Source organism: Hypanus sabinus, chromosome 28 (assembly GCF_030144855.1).
Source record: "Hypanus sabinus isolate sHypSab1 chromosome 28, sHypSab1.hap1, whole genome shotgun sequence".
Classification (NCBI taxonomy): domain Eukaryota; kingdom Metazoa; phylum Chordata; class Chondrichthyes; order Myliobatiformes; family Dasyatidae; genus Hypanus; species Hypanus sabinus.
The window spans coordinates 36,927,259-36,940,933 of NC_082733.1; the positions used below are offsets into that span (position 1 = coordinate 36,927,259).

Here is a 13,675-nt window from a genome sequence, read left to right on the forward strand (position 1 = left end):
GAGATAGTTTCCTCCTATCTACCTGATCTATGCTCTTCATAATTTTGCATATGTCTGTGAGGTCGCTCCTTAATCTCCTGTACTCTGGGGGGAAAACAAATGGAGTCCATTCCATCTCTCCTTGGAAATGACCCACACACTCCCAGTCTTTTTCAGTTTGATCGGGGCGATTGTTGCAGTCTCGGGCGCTTCAGCAAAGAATAGTTTGCCCTGCTGCCCGCAGTGGGCTAATGGCAAATCGCTGAACTAAACTAAACTGAATACGACTGGACTTCTGTTTTGACGTTTGGCAATCTGTGTGTCGTCCATTTGCGAGATTTGTTGTTTTTTTCATGCGTTAGGTGTTTGATCATATCTAAAAAGGTTTCCATAGTGTTTCTTTGCTTCATGGCTGCCTGCAGGAGGGGTGAACCTTCGAGTTGTATTCTGTGCATACGTTGATAATGAATTTATTTTTAATCTTTAAAACATCCTGGTGGATCTCCTCTACATCTTATCCATTCAGTGGGATTATACTTGTTTTCCTGTATTGGAGCACTTACAGTCTGGCAGGTGGCTGTTGGCACAGTTTACCAATGCCAAATATTGTGGTGTTGTTTAAACTAACTCTGCTTCTTAGCACTTCATCCAGAAAGTGGAGAGAGATTTTATGTTTTCATTAACATAAGAGATCCTGATATGATTATAACACAATTCAGGCAGCATCTATGAAGAGGAAGATATAGTTTTGGGCTAAGACTCAGCCAAGAATGATGAGGGATCTTCTGTTTCCTTCTCTTCAATATTCCTCATGAAGGGACTTGGCCCTAAACTTTTCATCCTCTTCATAGATGCTGCCTGACTTGTTGAGTTCCTTCAGGATTTAATGTGTGTCTCTATGTCCTCTACACATTCAATTAGAAGGTCCCAGTCTCCTCCTACCCTCTTTGGGTGAGGAGGTCCTTGTGCATTTCTGATTAAGATGTGGTAATAATTCACTCTGACCCTGTGCAACTTACTCTCTGCAGAAAACGAAGACGATTACACTGACCTCACCAAAGCACTGGCAATGATTAAGGAGGTGATTGCCGCAGTGGACCACAAGGTAAATGAGTATGAGAAGAAAACTAGACTCCAGGAGATCCACAGCAGAACCGAGACCAAAGCCATCATGAGGCTGAAGAGTGGCCAGATGTTTGCAAAGGAAGACCTGATCCGAAGAAAGTTGATACACGATGGACCTGTCACGTTGAAAGCAGCAGCGGGAAGACTAAAGGGTACATCATCTGCTCTATTCCTTGGTGACATCCAGTGGGTGCTGTTTAGGTTGCACTAAGGCCCATAGATAATGAAGATCTCTTGTTCGAAGGGCACACTTTGTGATTCTAGTTTGAAGACGACCTCTCCTGTATCGTATCCCAGTGACATCAGCTTGACCCTACCAAGTGCATCAGTAGTTTCCACTGGGTGGGGGTGGGGAGGAAGTTCTCCATAATTTTCATTTGTTCTGCAGTAAGACCATAAGACATAAAGCTCTCAACCATCTCCACCTCAGCAGCATTGATACAGATGGGGCATGAACTCAGCCTGACCTTCGTAGAACAGGTGGCCATTACATTGTGCTGGTGAGAATGGTTATGTTTGATCTCCCTGAGTATTAATATTCTGCTTCTTCTTGTACAGAAGTCCAGGCTGTGCTGCTGTCCGATATGCTTGTGTTTCTTCAAGAGAAGGATCAGAAGTATACTTTTGCTTCACTGGTAAGTTGGAATTTATAACTTCCCTTGGTCATTTTCTGTTCCACATCACCGCAGCATTACTGGTTACAAACGAAAGCCCTTTCAGTATATCTCAATGCTTTTAGCCAAGGAGATACAGTACTGTGCAAAGGTCTTAAGCAGATTCTTATAGCTAGAGGGTGCCTAAGACTTTTGCACAGTACTGTATTTGTCAATATAGAGCAGTGAGTGAGTTTGTAAATCTGACAAGAGCTTGTTGAGAATGGTGAGGGTGGAGCGTCGCGAGGAGGGGTATGGGACAGGTGTCAGAGAAGGAGGGCCAGGGATGGGGGTAGGTGCAGATGCAGACACACCCAGCCTTGGAAAAACCAGGCAAGTTCATTTGATTCTAAATAATTAATTTATTGATCATTACGGAGTGTCTCTTTGGTGCTTCCCACTCCCTTCCCCCATTTTCCGAACCTTGATACCCCTCTCCCTGCCCTCTTCTCACTCTCAGTCCGCAATAGAGACTCATATCAAAATCATGTTTATCGTCACTCACATATGTCATGATGTTTTTACGACAGCAGTACAGTACATAAAATTGCTACAGTACTGTCCACAAGTCTTAGGCACCATAACTATGTATATTTGCCTAAAACTTTTGCAAAGGACTGTACTTCTGAAACGCAGTCAGTGTTATAGACAGAAGGGGTTCTGCTGGAAATCCAGAGCAACACACACAAAATGCTGGAGGAACTCAGCAGGTCAGGCAGAATCTATGGAAAGGAATGAGCACTCAATGTCTTAGGCCGAGACCGTTCAACGGGACTGTCAGTAGGTCACAAGAATCGCAACCAGTTTGCGCCCTGTCAACTGCCACAAGCAAGCTGATGATAACTACCCAATCTGGTTTTATAAGGATAATTGAGAGATAATTAGTAGCCCAGGAGGCCATGATCACTTCACTGCCCTGCTTCAAAACAATGCTTCTGGAGCTGTCACAATGAGAGTCATACAGTGCGAAAACAGGCCTTTCAGCCCAACTGGTCCAAACCGGATAAGACATTAGGGCAGCAATGGAGGTCCTTCATTTCTGTCTGTTTTTGGCCACTCAGCTGTAGATGGATTCATCATTCCTGTTTCCGTAGCAGTCTTGTTTTACGGTCGGGGTCGTTAGCCTTGAGCTGAACCCTCGAGCCTGGAGGACTAGTAGATTCTCTTAAAAGCTAGTTCCATATGTCTGAGTTTGACCCATACCCCTCTAAACCTTCACCATTCATAAACCTGTCCAAGTATCTTTTAAAAGTTATTACTGTTTCTACCTAAACCATTTCCTCAGGCAGCTCATTCCATAAACTAACCACCCTTAGGCTGAAAAATAGTACACCCCATTGTCCTATTAAATTTCTCTCCTCTCACCATAACCTCTGCCCTCTAGTTCTTGATACCCCAACCCTGGGGAATCACTGTGCCCATTGACCCCATCTGCACCCTTCGCGATCTTATACATCTCTATCAGAACATCCCCCGGTCTCCTGCATCCCCATGAAAAATGTCCCAAGTTGCTCAACCTCCTTCCATCCCTCAAGTCCTGGTAACATCGTCTTAAATTTGTTCTGCACTCTCTCCAGCTTAATGGCATCATTTCTGAAGAAGGGTGACCAAAATGGAGCACAGTGTTCCAAATCCGACATCTTGTGCATGAGCTACTAGGGAGCAGACTCAGAGTCAGGTCTAATGTCACTGACACACTTTGTGAAATCTGTTGTTTTGCAGCAGCAGTACATTGAATATATTATATGGTGCAGTAAGAAATATATGTAGAAAAGATCAATATAACTAGTGCAAATAGAGAACAAAAAGGGTGAGGTAGTGTCCATGGGTTCATGGACAGTTCATAAACCTGAGGGCAGAGGGGAAGAAACTGTTCCTGATATGTTGAGTGTGTAGCTTCAGGCTTCTGTACTTCCTCCTTGAAGGTAGTAATGAGAAGTAATCATGTCCTCGGTGACGGGGTCCTTAATGATTGATACCACCTTTTTGAGGCCCGCAATGCTCATTGCTAGGGCCACTAGCGTCTAAGGTCATTGAGTTTACAACCCTGCCTTTTCCGATCTCGTGCGATGGCTCCTCCTTAGCAAATGCTGATGTAACCAGTCAGAATGTTCTCCACACTACATCTGTAGAGATTTGTTAGATTCTTTGATGACATACTAAATCCCCTTCCTGAATTCCACATTCAGTTCCTTGGTCTTACAGATGTTGAGTTCAAGGTCGTTGTTGCGACACCACTCAACCAGCCAATCTGTCTCACTCCTATCTGGTGCCTCCTCGTCATCATCTGAGTTGCTGCTGTCAATAGTTGTGTCATCAGCATTTATAGATGGCATCTGCCTGTGAAGGACTCCCTTAAGTGTTGCATTAAATGCTCAGTTTGTGTTTTTAATTTTTGGAATGGCAGCTGAGGCTTATCAATGTTCTCTGACTCAGCAAAAAGAACCATGACCTTGAGTAATTTCTGACATTACAGCCAGCAGGTACAAAATACGTATAATGTCTGCACTTTAGCTGTAAGAAGGAAGAGCTGTAACCAGCTTAGTTTACCGGGTTTAATTCTGAAATACTGCGCTCACATTTTTTTAAAAGATTAAGTGTTCGAATTTATGTGCAGGACCGTAAAGTCACAAAATATTATCAGCACAAGTCCCTGAGGGGCATGGCCTGAAGGTTGTCAGAAAGCGTGAGGTGCATGTTTCTGTGAGACAGTATAATGTTCCTGACACTATTATAAAAACCAGCAGTCGCATAAATATGTGAAACAGCAGCAACAGAAGATGCAAGGAGACCAGTGCAAGATGAGAGTGTGTCTGTGAGTTGGGGAGAGGTCAGACAGGGTGGACGTGTGTTTTGGGTGGAAGCAGGGTGTTTTTCTTTAAAAGAGCTGTTCCTAATAGAATTATTTTTTTGCAAATGTTGTTCAAGAGAGAAGTAGGAAGCTAATTAATCTCCTCAGACTCTTCTAGCAATCAGATCAAGGCTGATTTGAATGAGGGGTTAAACGGAGGTCACCTCTCCGCCTGTGTAGTAATGTAACAGGAAGGCCTGTGCAGCTGCTATCATACTGGGCTTGCTGAGCCGAGCAAACTAGAAATGCATGTGTTTAAAAAAAGGAAAATCAGAGAGAGAGAGAGAGAGTGAGAGAGAGAGAGAGAGAGAATGAATTTGTAGGAATATGCACAGTATTCATTCGACTAGAGGTCATGGGTTAAGGGTGAAAGGTGAAATGTTGAACCAGTGGTGCATGTAAGCTCGATTTCAACGTTTAAAAGAAGTTTAGATAGGTACATAGATGGGAGGGGCATGAAGGGCTATGGTTCTGGTGCAGATTGATGGGACTAGGCAGTTTAAGGTTCAGCACAGAGTGGAATAAGGGGTAGGCCATTTAGAAAGGAGTTCAGGAAAACCTTTTTCACCCAGAGAGTTGTGGATCTAGGGAATGCTCTGCCTCAGAAAGCAGTGGAGGCCAATTCTCTGGATGCTTTCAAGAAAGAGTTAGATAGAGCTCTTAAAGATAGCGGAGTCAAGGGATATGGGGAGAAGACAGGAACAGGGTACTGATTGTGGATGATCAGCCATGATCACATTGAATGGTGGTGCTGGCTTGAAGGGCAGAATGGCCTACTCCTGCACCTATTGTCTATTGGATTGGCCAAAGAGTCTGCTTCTGTGCTGTACTTTTCTATGACTCTATAGGCCAGGCTCATGAATTTAATAATATTGTGGGAGCTCGTTCATGTGTCACGTATTCCTTCGTATTGAAATACGTACACACTTTCCAAAGACATACAGGTTAGTAAGTTAATTGGTCACAGGATATATTTGAGTAGGTTAGGCTCGTTGGATCAGAAGGGCCTGTTAGCACACTGTATATTTAAATATGTAATATAAATAACGAAAGGCCTACTCACAGGCATTCATATCCTGGAGATGGCCTGATGCTTTGTTAGATGAGATGTGAAACCAAATCCCTTCGTTCCGCTCCTGATGGGGAAGGGGGTGTGGGGGAATTCCTGGTATTATTTACAGGTAGAGCCAGGGAGTTCAGCAACATTCTCTAGCCAAAGTTTAACCCTCAGTCAGTATCGGCAGACGATCTGATTAGAGACGAGTACTGAATATGCCTGGACTCTTTCGATTTTGCATTTTATATTCTGTGTTTTTCATTTGGGTTTTTTTGCACAGGGTTGGCTTAATGTTGTTCTTTGAATGGGTCCCGTGGTTTTCTTTGTTTCGTGGTTGTCTGCGGGAATGTCAGCGTTGTGTATGGCATATGTACTTTGATAATAAATGTACTCTGAATCTTTGATAGAAATGTGTTGGGCAATTTGTACGCTGTCTCCTGTGAAGAGGATCAGATTTATTATCAGGTTCAAGTTTAGCTGTCATTCAACCATGCACATGTAGACACCTAAATGAAACAACGTTCCTCTGGGACCAAGGTGCAAAACACAGTGCATTTAGTCACACACAGCACGTGCAGTGCAGTTACAATACAGCACAATACAAGTCACAAAATAGCCAGCCTTTGGTGTAGTGGCATGGGCACTGGACTTCGGGGCAGCTGGTCCTGGGTTCGAATCCGGCCAGCTCCCTGCTTTCCATCCGCGCTCAGGCTGAGCATCGAGCCAGCAACTCGGCCTCATTAAAAAAACAGACACTTGCTAATGAAGTGGCAAGGTTACTGCCCAATGCACCACAAGGCACGGAGAGGAACAACAACAGTCACAGAACAATGTCGCTGACTTTTATGAGGTGAAACATGTTGTTTTGCAGCAGCAAAGGCCTAAAGGTGGCCGAAACTTGCAAATATAGTGCAAAACAAGAGGAATAACAAGGTGTAAGAATAATACGGACTCTTTAGGAAGGTAGGGGGAGGCAGGGATGCCCGTAATGAGCGTTTTGTTCTTTTCATTTGAAGTCTTCTTCAGTGTCACACTTCACTCTCACCCACTGACATTTGACATCTCACCTCTCTGCTGAAACGTGGCTGCTCGAGCTCCCTGGGCCATGGTACAGTGGAGACAAGGTCACAAAGCACAAATCCCGTCGCTGTGCTGGAGACAAGCAAACTTGCCCCACACCCTTGAAGTTCTTGCAGCAACCAAGACCGTTGTACTGCGTGCGGGAGAAAGGCATAGGTCAGTGCTGGAGTGGCCGCCTGTTGGAATTCCTGTCAAGCAAGCAGTGTGTAAATTGTTGCATCTGCAAGCACTTCCTATATGTTGCTAAGTGCAGCATTGTAAACCAAGCAGAAAATGTTTATCTAGTTCTCTCTTTTCTGGAAATGCTGTGGATTATTCAGCCCCATTGACGGGGGATGGAGTTGTGTCTGTTATTACCACACTGTAGCCCAATTTAAGGTGTAATTTCAAAGCTGAAATTGGTTTGGATTTGCGGCCTAGGAGATTGAAGACAACACTGCCGAGTGAGTAAGGAATAACGCTGGGATTGAGGGAGTAGGCCCAATGCCAGCTGGCCCTGTACCTCAGGAGGTGGGCAAAGGCACAGTAGCATCGCGGTTCGTGCAATGCTTTACAGCCGGTTGACAAGAATGATCCTGGGAATCGAGGGGTTAATTTATGAGGCGTTTAGAAGAATGGTGGGAGATCTGATTGAAACCTATCGAATGTTGAAAGGCCAAGATAGGATTGTGAATCTGCAGAATTCATTGCCACAGACAGCTGCAGAGCCAAACGATGGGTATATTTAAAGCGGAGGTTGATAGGTTCCTGATTATTCAGAACGCAGGAAAATGGAGTTGAGAAGAGATAGTAAGTCAGCCAAGACAGAATGAGGGAGCAGACTCTGGGCCTATAGAGTAATGTAATGGGTGACAGATGACACATAGTGTTCATAATAGAAACTGTTCTACATAATTCACCAACACCGTCATTGAGTTAGCTAGATAGATTACTGTATCCCAAAGGAAATTACAGTGACACAGTAGCATTACAAGTGCACAAATATATGTATTAGAAGAGAAGTAAAAAGAATAAAACATAAGTTATCTCAAATGATCTAACAGGAGGGGGGAGTCATCAACTTCCCCAGCTATAGGTCGACTCATAGAGCCTAATGGCTGAGGGTAAGAATGCCCTCATATAGCACTCTTTGGAGCAGCGCAGTTTCAGTCTATTACTGAAAGTGATCCTCTGTTCAGCCAAGGGGTTATGCAGAGGGTGAACAACATTGTCCAGAATTGCCAGGATTTTCCAGAGGGTCCTTTGTTCTACCACAGCCTCCAGTGTGTCCAGTTTGACACCTATAACAGAGCCAGCCTTTCTAATCCAGTTATCGAGCCTGCTGGCATCACCCGTGTTGATGCCATTGCCTCAACGCGCCACCGCATTAAAGATTGTACTGGCGACGAGACTGGTAGTTGTTGTGTTCACTTTGAGACCGTGTCTGATGTAATGATGTCGGTGCAAGGCAACTGTTTCTGGATTGTTCACGATGGAAGTAAAGGGCTGCACATAAAACGACTCTCGCATGTTTTATTCACAATATCGGACGCTCTTGGACAATTCCAGATTTACTCGATGACATGACACGGCGACCAACCAATCGCTTTGAGACTGCTGGAGTTTTTGGGAGCAGCACACCACTGCGTGGTTTGCACCCGCAGAAGCCCAGTTTGTGATGTGAGAATCATAGAAAACCTACAGCCCAATACAGGCCCTTCGGCCCACAAAGTTGTGCCGAACATGTCCCTACCTTAGAAACTACTAGGCTTACCTATAGCCCTCTATTTTACTGAGCTCCATGTACTCATCTAAAAGTCTCCTAAAAGACCCTATCATATCTGCCTCCACTACCATTGCCAGCAGCCCATTCCACGCACTCACCACTCTCTGTGTAAAAAAAAACTTACCTCTGACATCTCCTCTCTGCCCACTCCCCAGCACCTTAAACCTGTGTCCTCTTGTGGAAACCATTTCTGCCCTGGGAAAAAGCCTCTGACTATCCACACTGTCAATGCCTCTCATCATCTATACACCTCTATCAGGTCATCTCTCATCCTCTGCCGCTCCAAGGAGAAAAGGCCAAGTTCACTCAACCTATTCTCATAAGGCATGCTCCCCAATCCAGGCACCATCCTTGTTAATCTCCTCTGCACCCTTTCTATGGCTTCCACATCCTTGCTGTAGTGAGGCGACCAGAACTGAGCACAGTACTACTCCAAGTGGGGTCTGGACATATAAGCTGCAACATTACCTCTCAGACCACGGACGGTATCAAATCTTACTGTGTCACAGCAGCCAGAATGGCGAGTCTACTAGAAGACCCACCCGCACGTGGTAAATATGTCACCCTGAAAACTCTCCTGTTACAGACTTTTGGACTGTCTGTGTCTGGGCAACATCCTTGTGAGTTGCTGGCAATGCTGCCTCCATAATGATTGCGACAGCCATTTGTAATTGCGATGTCAGGTAATGCAGGATTCCTCACTGCCCAGATTAGCTTTATTTGTCACATGTACATTACGATACACGGTAAAATGTGTCATTTTACATCATGTCAAACCAGCGAGGAGTGTGCTGGGGGCAGCCTGCGGGCGTCGCAACACCTCCGTCGTAGCATGCACGCAGCTCACTCGCTCGAAGGGCCGAATGGTCTACTTCTGCATCTATTGTCTAACCCTTTGGAGTGTGGAAGGAAACGGAGAACCCAGAGGAAGGCCCGTGGTCAAGGGGAGAAAGTAATTAGAGACAGCGTCAGGATCTGAGCCCCAATCTTACAGAGAGGGGTAGGTGTGTGGAATGCGCTGCTAGCCGGTGAAGGTGAATACAGTAGGGTCTTTTAAGAGACTGTTAGATAGGTGCATGGAGCTTAGAAAAATAGAGGGCTATACAGTAGGGTAGGCAGCTTCTAGACTAGGTTACATGGCTGGCACAACATTGTGGGCCGAAGGGCCTGTAATGTGCTGTAGATTTCGCTGTTTCTTACAGCAGGCACTATAAGGCGATGCACTAACTGCTACTCCACTACGTCTTTTCCCAAGTGATCCACTTCCCCTGGGCATCCCTTAAAATGACCTCGTTTTGTTCTTGAAGAGCGCATGAGGAAGTGGCGACTGTGGTCACCTCAGGACAGGATGGGCTGCGGAAAGAGAAGTTCGTCAGAGTGCCGTGTCCCACCCACCAAAGCTCTTCCTGCACTGGCACTCCTGCCAGACAGGTTGACTTCCCTGCACCTGACGATCAGCTCCATGTAACCTGCATCCTGGGAGGAATTCTGACTAGACTGGATATTATCCCTCCTGCCCAGGAGAGTATTTGTGACTCAACCTCCGTTTTCTTTCAGCATGTAATGCACTCCTATACATTGCAGTATTCAAGATGGCGCAGCAAACAATGTGGCCTGCAGACATTTCACAAAACTACTTCCTCTTTCAAATATTCTGTTACGATTGAAACCTGTGAGTTACATTTTGATAGGGTTTTGTGGGTTAATTTAGCAATCTGGCACTTTGCTGTCCCTGACTGAGTTCTCTGAGGCTGGGAGCAGAGTATGCGACCTGGAGGCCTGGAAGACTGTAGACAGGGAGTGAGTTTATAATCAACTCCATTGCTTCCCTCCGGTTGAGGCATCAAGCAGGCTTGAAGTTGACAAAGATGAGAGCGGAGGACAGGAGGGTGTTCAACACTGTCTGCCTGCATTTGACCAGCGTTGCTCTCCGTCTCACTAGCTACTGCCGGAGGATAATGCAGGAGTCTTGGGTTCCACGTGGCAAAGATTGATCAGCAACGCTTCTGGCTGTGGGCTCATTTTGGGGGACTTTGAGGCTCATGTTGCATGTGTTACTGGATTCCGGTTGCTCTTTTTTTTTGATGTTTTTGAGTGGTTTCTTCGGAGTGCTCAACGTGGACTAAGGCACTTCGAGAAAGAGTGGTTCTGCGGCCTATAGTTAGCTAGCAGTGCAGCATGGAACTGAGCACCCCTGGACTCCTGGCTTGATATTCTGTGTGTTGTTCACTAGCTTTTTGACGTTTCCGCAATGTGTTCTTGTTTCGCACGTTGGAAGTGTGATGTTTTCTTTGAATGGGTTTCCATGGTCTTTCTTTGTTTCGTGGCTCCCTGCAGGAGGACGAATCTGAACTGGGTTCTGTGTAGACACTTTGAATCTTGGAACTGCCAGACTCATCTGCTCTCAAAGACGTGGTCATCAGAAAACACCCCCCTCCCCTCCCAGTTCTGTTACCCCTCTGACCTTTCCCATTGTATTCAATATGAGATAGTTACCCTCCAATCCGTCCACTTTCTTCCCTCCCCCTCCAAATCTACCCTCATCACCCATTCCTTCCCATCCTCCCCCTCCCAGAGTTTTCAGAATCAAAGATTTCTGAATCAGATTTATTATCACTGATTATTATGATGTGGAATTTGTTATTTTGTGGCAGCAGAACAGTGCAAGACATAAAATTACTGTAATTTTTTTTTAAAAATTAGTGCAACAGAAGTTAGAATAGTGAGCTAGGGTTCATGGACCGCTCGTAAACCTGATGGCAGAGATGAAGAAGCTGTTCCTAAAGTACTGAGTGTGGTTCTTCAGTCTTCCGTATCTCCACCATGTTGGTAAAAAAAGGGAAGTGGGCATGTTCTGGATGGTGAGGAATTCTTAATGATGGATGCTGCCTCCGTGGGGCCCCACCTCTTCAAGATGGCAGAGAGGGCCGTGCCCGTGCCGGAGCTGACTGAGCTTACAATTCTCTGCAGCCGCTTGCAATCCCGGGCTCCAAACCAGTCAGGATTTTCCTCCCTCCTCTCTATTGCCTCCTTCCCCCCACCACCTTCCCCCATCCTCTCTTCCCTCCCCACTTCCCCGCCTCCCCCTCCCCCACCCTTCCTTCGTCCCCATCCTCCCTCCCTCCTGCCCTACTCCTCTTCTGCTTCCTTCCCCTCCCTCTCATCCCTCCTCCTTCCTCTTCTCCCTCCTTTCCACACCCCCACCTCCCCTCGGCCTGACCAACAACCAGCCCCCACCCCCATACTGGTTCTCCAGTAGCCCCTTGATCTCCCCCTCTTCCATCCTCTTTTTAATAGTTTTACAGCTCAGAAAAGGGCCCTGAGGCTCACCAATCCCTCCGCAGACCATCCTGCTCCCATTTTACTCTCCCTGCCCCCAGATTCTGCCACACCAGAGGAGCAACTTACCAAACCGTACCAGTTTGAGATGGGGGCAGTGGGGAATCCATGGGGTCTCACGGAGAATGAGCAAGTTCCACACAGAGAGCACCAGAGGTTGGGACTGCATCTGGGTCGTTAGAGGTGTGATACAGCATCACAACTAGATGCATCTACCTATCTCTTCCTCCCCCTCTCGATTCATCATTGCACCCATTAACGTCTGTCCTTTTCTCGCATGTGCTCTAGGACCAGAAGTCGACTGTGATACCACTGCAAAAGCTCATTGTCCGTGAGGTCGCACACGAGGAGAAGGGGTTATTTCTCATTAGTGCCGCGGCACAGGAGCCGGAGATGTACGAGGTACGAGCGAGCTCCAAAGAAGAGAGGACCAACTGGATACAGCTCATTCAGCAAACCACAGACACCATGTAAGTGCCTGGTGCAGGGAGTCTGAGGTGGAGCTGGTATTGGTTTATTCCTGTCACATGTTCTGAGATAGAGTGATGAGCTTGGCTTGCAGACTGTTCGTACAGATTAGATCATTATCCAGTGTACAAGATAGAACAAGAAGAGGCTATGTCAAAGCAGAATAAAGTGTAACAGCTGCAGGGAAAGTGCAGATAAACGATAGGGTGAAAGATTGTAACGGGGTAGATTGTGGGTTCAAGTGTCTTCACGTACTCATTCATCTGTCATGTGCCGTGTCTACAACGTGGGCGGTCATGGTCTTTCCAAGACTCTTGATAGTTCTCGGCAATTTTTTCCACAGAAAGTTTGCCATTGCCGCCTTCTGGGCAGTGTCTTTACGAGACAGGTTTGTTATCACTGACGTATATTGTGAAATTTGTTGCGTTGAGGCAGTAGTGCAATACATAAAATATTCTGTAAATTATAATATAAAAATACTGTGTGTATATATATAAAAAAGAGTGCAAAAAGAGAGCAAAAATAGTGAGGCCGTTATCAATACTCTTCAGAGATTGTCTGCCTGACGTCAGCGGGCTTGTGATATGCATCACCTGCTCATACGACCTGCTCCCGTGGCTTCACGTGACCCTGATCGGGGGGCTAAGCAGGTGCTACACCTTGCCCAAGGGTGACCTGCAGTCTAGCAGAGGGAAGGAGCACCTTACACCTCCTTTGGAAGAGACATATCTCTACCCCGCCACCTGCTTATTGTACTAAGAAACTATTTAATAGTCTTACTACAGCTGTCTTTGAGCCTGATGGTATGTATTTTCATACTTTTGTATCTTCTGCCCGACGTACTAGCATAACGGTTAGCGTGACACTGTTACACTGCTAGCAACCTGGATCAATTCAGCCACTGTCTGTTTGTATGTTCTACCCACGACTGCATGGGTTTCCTCCGGGTGCTCTGGTTTCCTTCCTCATTCCAAAGGTGTATAGGTTAGCAGGTTAATTGGCTACAAAGATGTAATTGGGAGGCATTGTTGAGCAGAAGGGCCTGTTCCAGAATATATCTCTAAATCAATGAATAATGTGTAACAGGTTACAGAGAAAGTGCAGGGTAACACACACAAAATGCTGGAGGAACTCAGCAGGTCAGGCAGCATCTATGGAAAAGAGTAAACAGTCGACTTTTAGACCGAGACCCTTCTTCGAGACCACACTGTATACCACATATTAAAAAAGGGGCATTGCCCCATTCAATTTTCACTTCTTCTCCAAGCCTCCACCTCCCTTGAGTGTCAAGATTTCAGAAGATCTGTCCTTGGCCAAACACTTTGATGCCACTTCAGAGGGTATGGCAGCAGCTGTAT

At 46.0% G+C, this 13,675-nt stretch overlaps 1 protein-coding gene across 9 annotated transcripts in view; it reads left to right on the top strand.

Moving 5' to 3' along the window:
- Positions 1–13,675, top strand: part of LOC132382584 (A-kinase anchor protein 13-like) — a 548,542-nt gene that overhangs the window by 496,351 nt on the left and 38,516 nt on the right. For all 9 annotated transcript variants that reach the window (XM_059952931.1, XM_059952933.1, XM_059952936.1 and 6 more), the window contains 3 exons: positions 1,008–1,256; positions 1,663–1,739; positions 12,138–12,319. In XM_059952931.1, the coding sequence (XP_059808914.1) occupies positions 1,008–1,256; positions 1,663–1,739; positions 12,138–12,319 (508 nt within the window). The remainder of the gene's footprint in view (positions 1–1,007; positions 1,257–1,662; positions 1,740–12,137; positions 12,320–13,675) is intronic.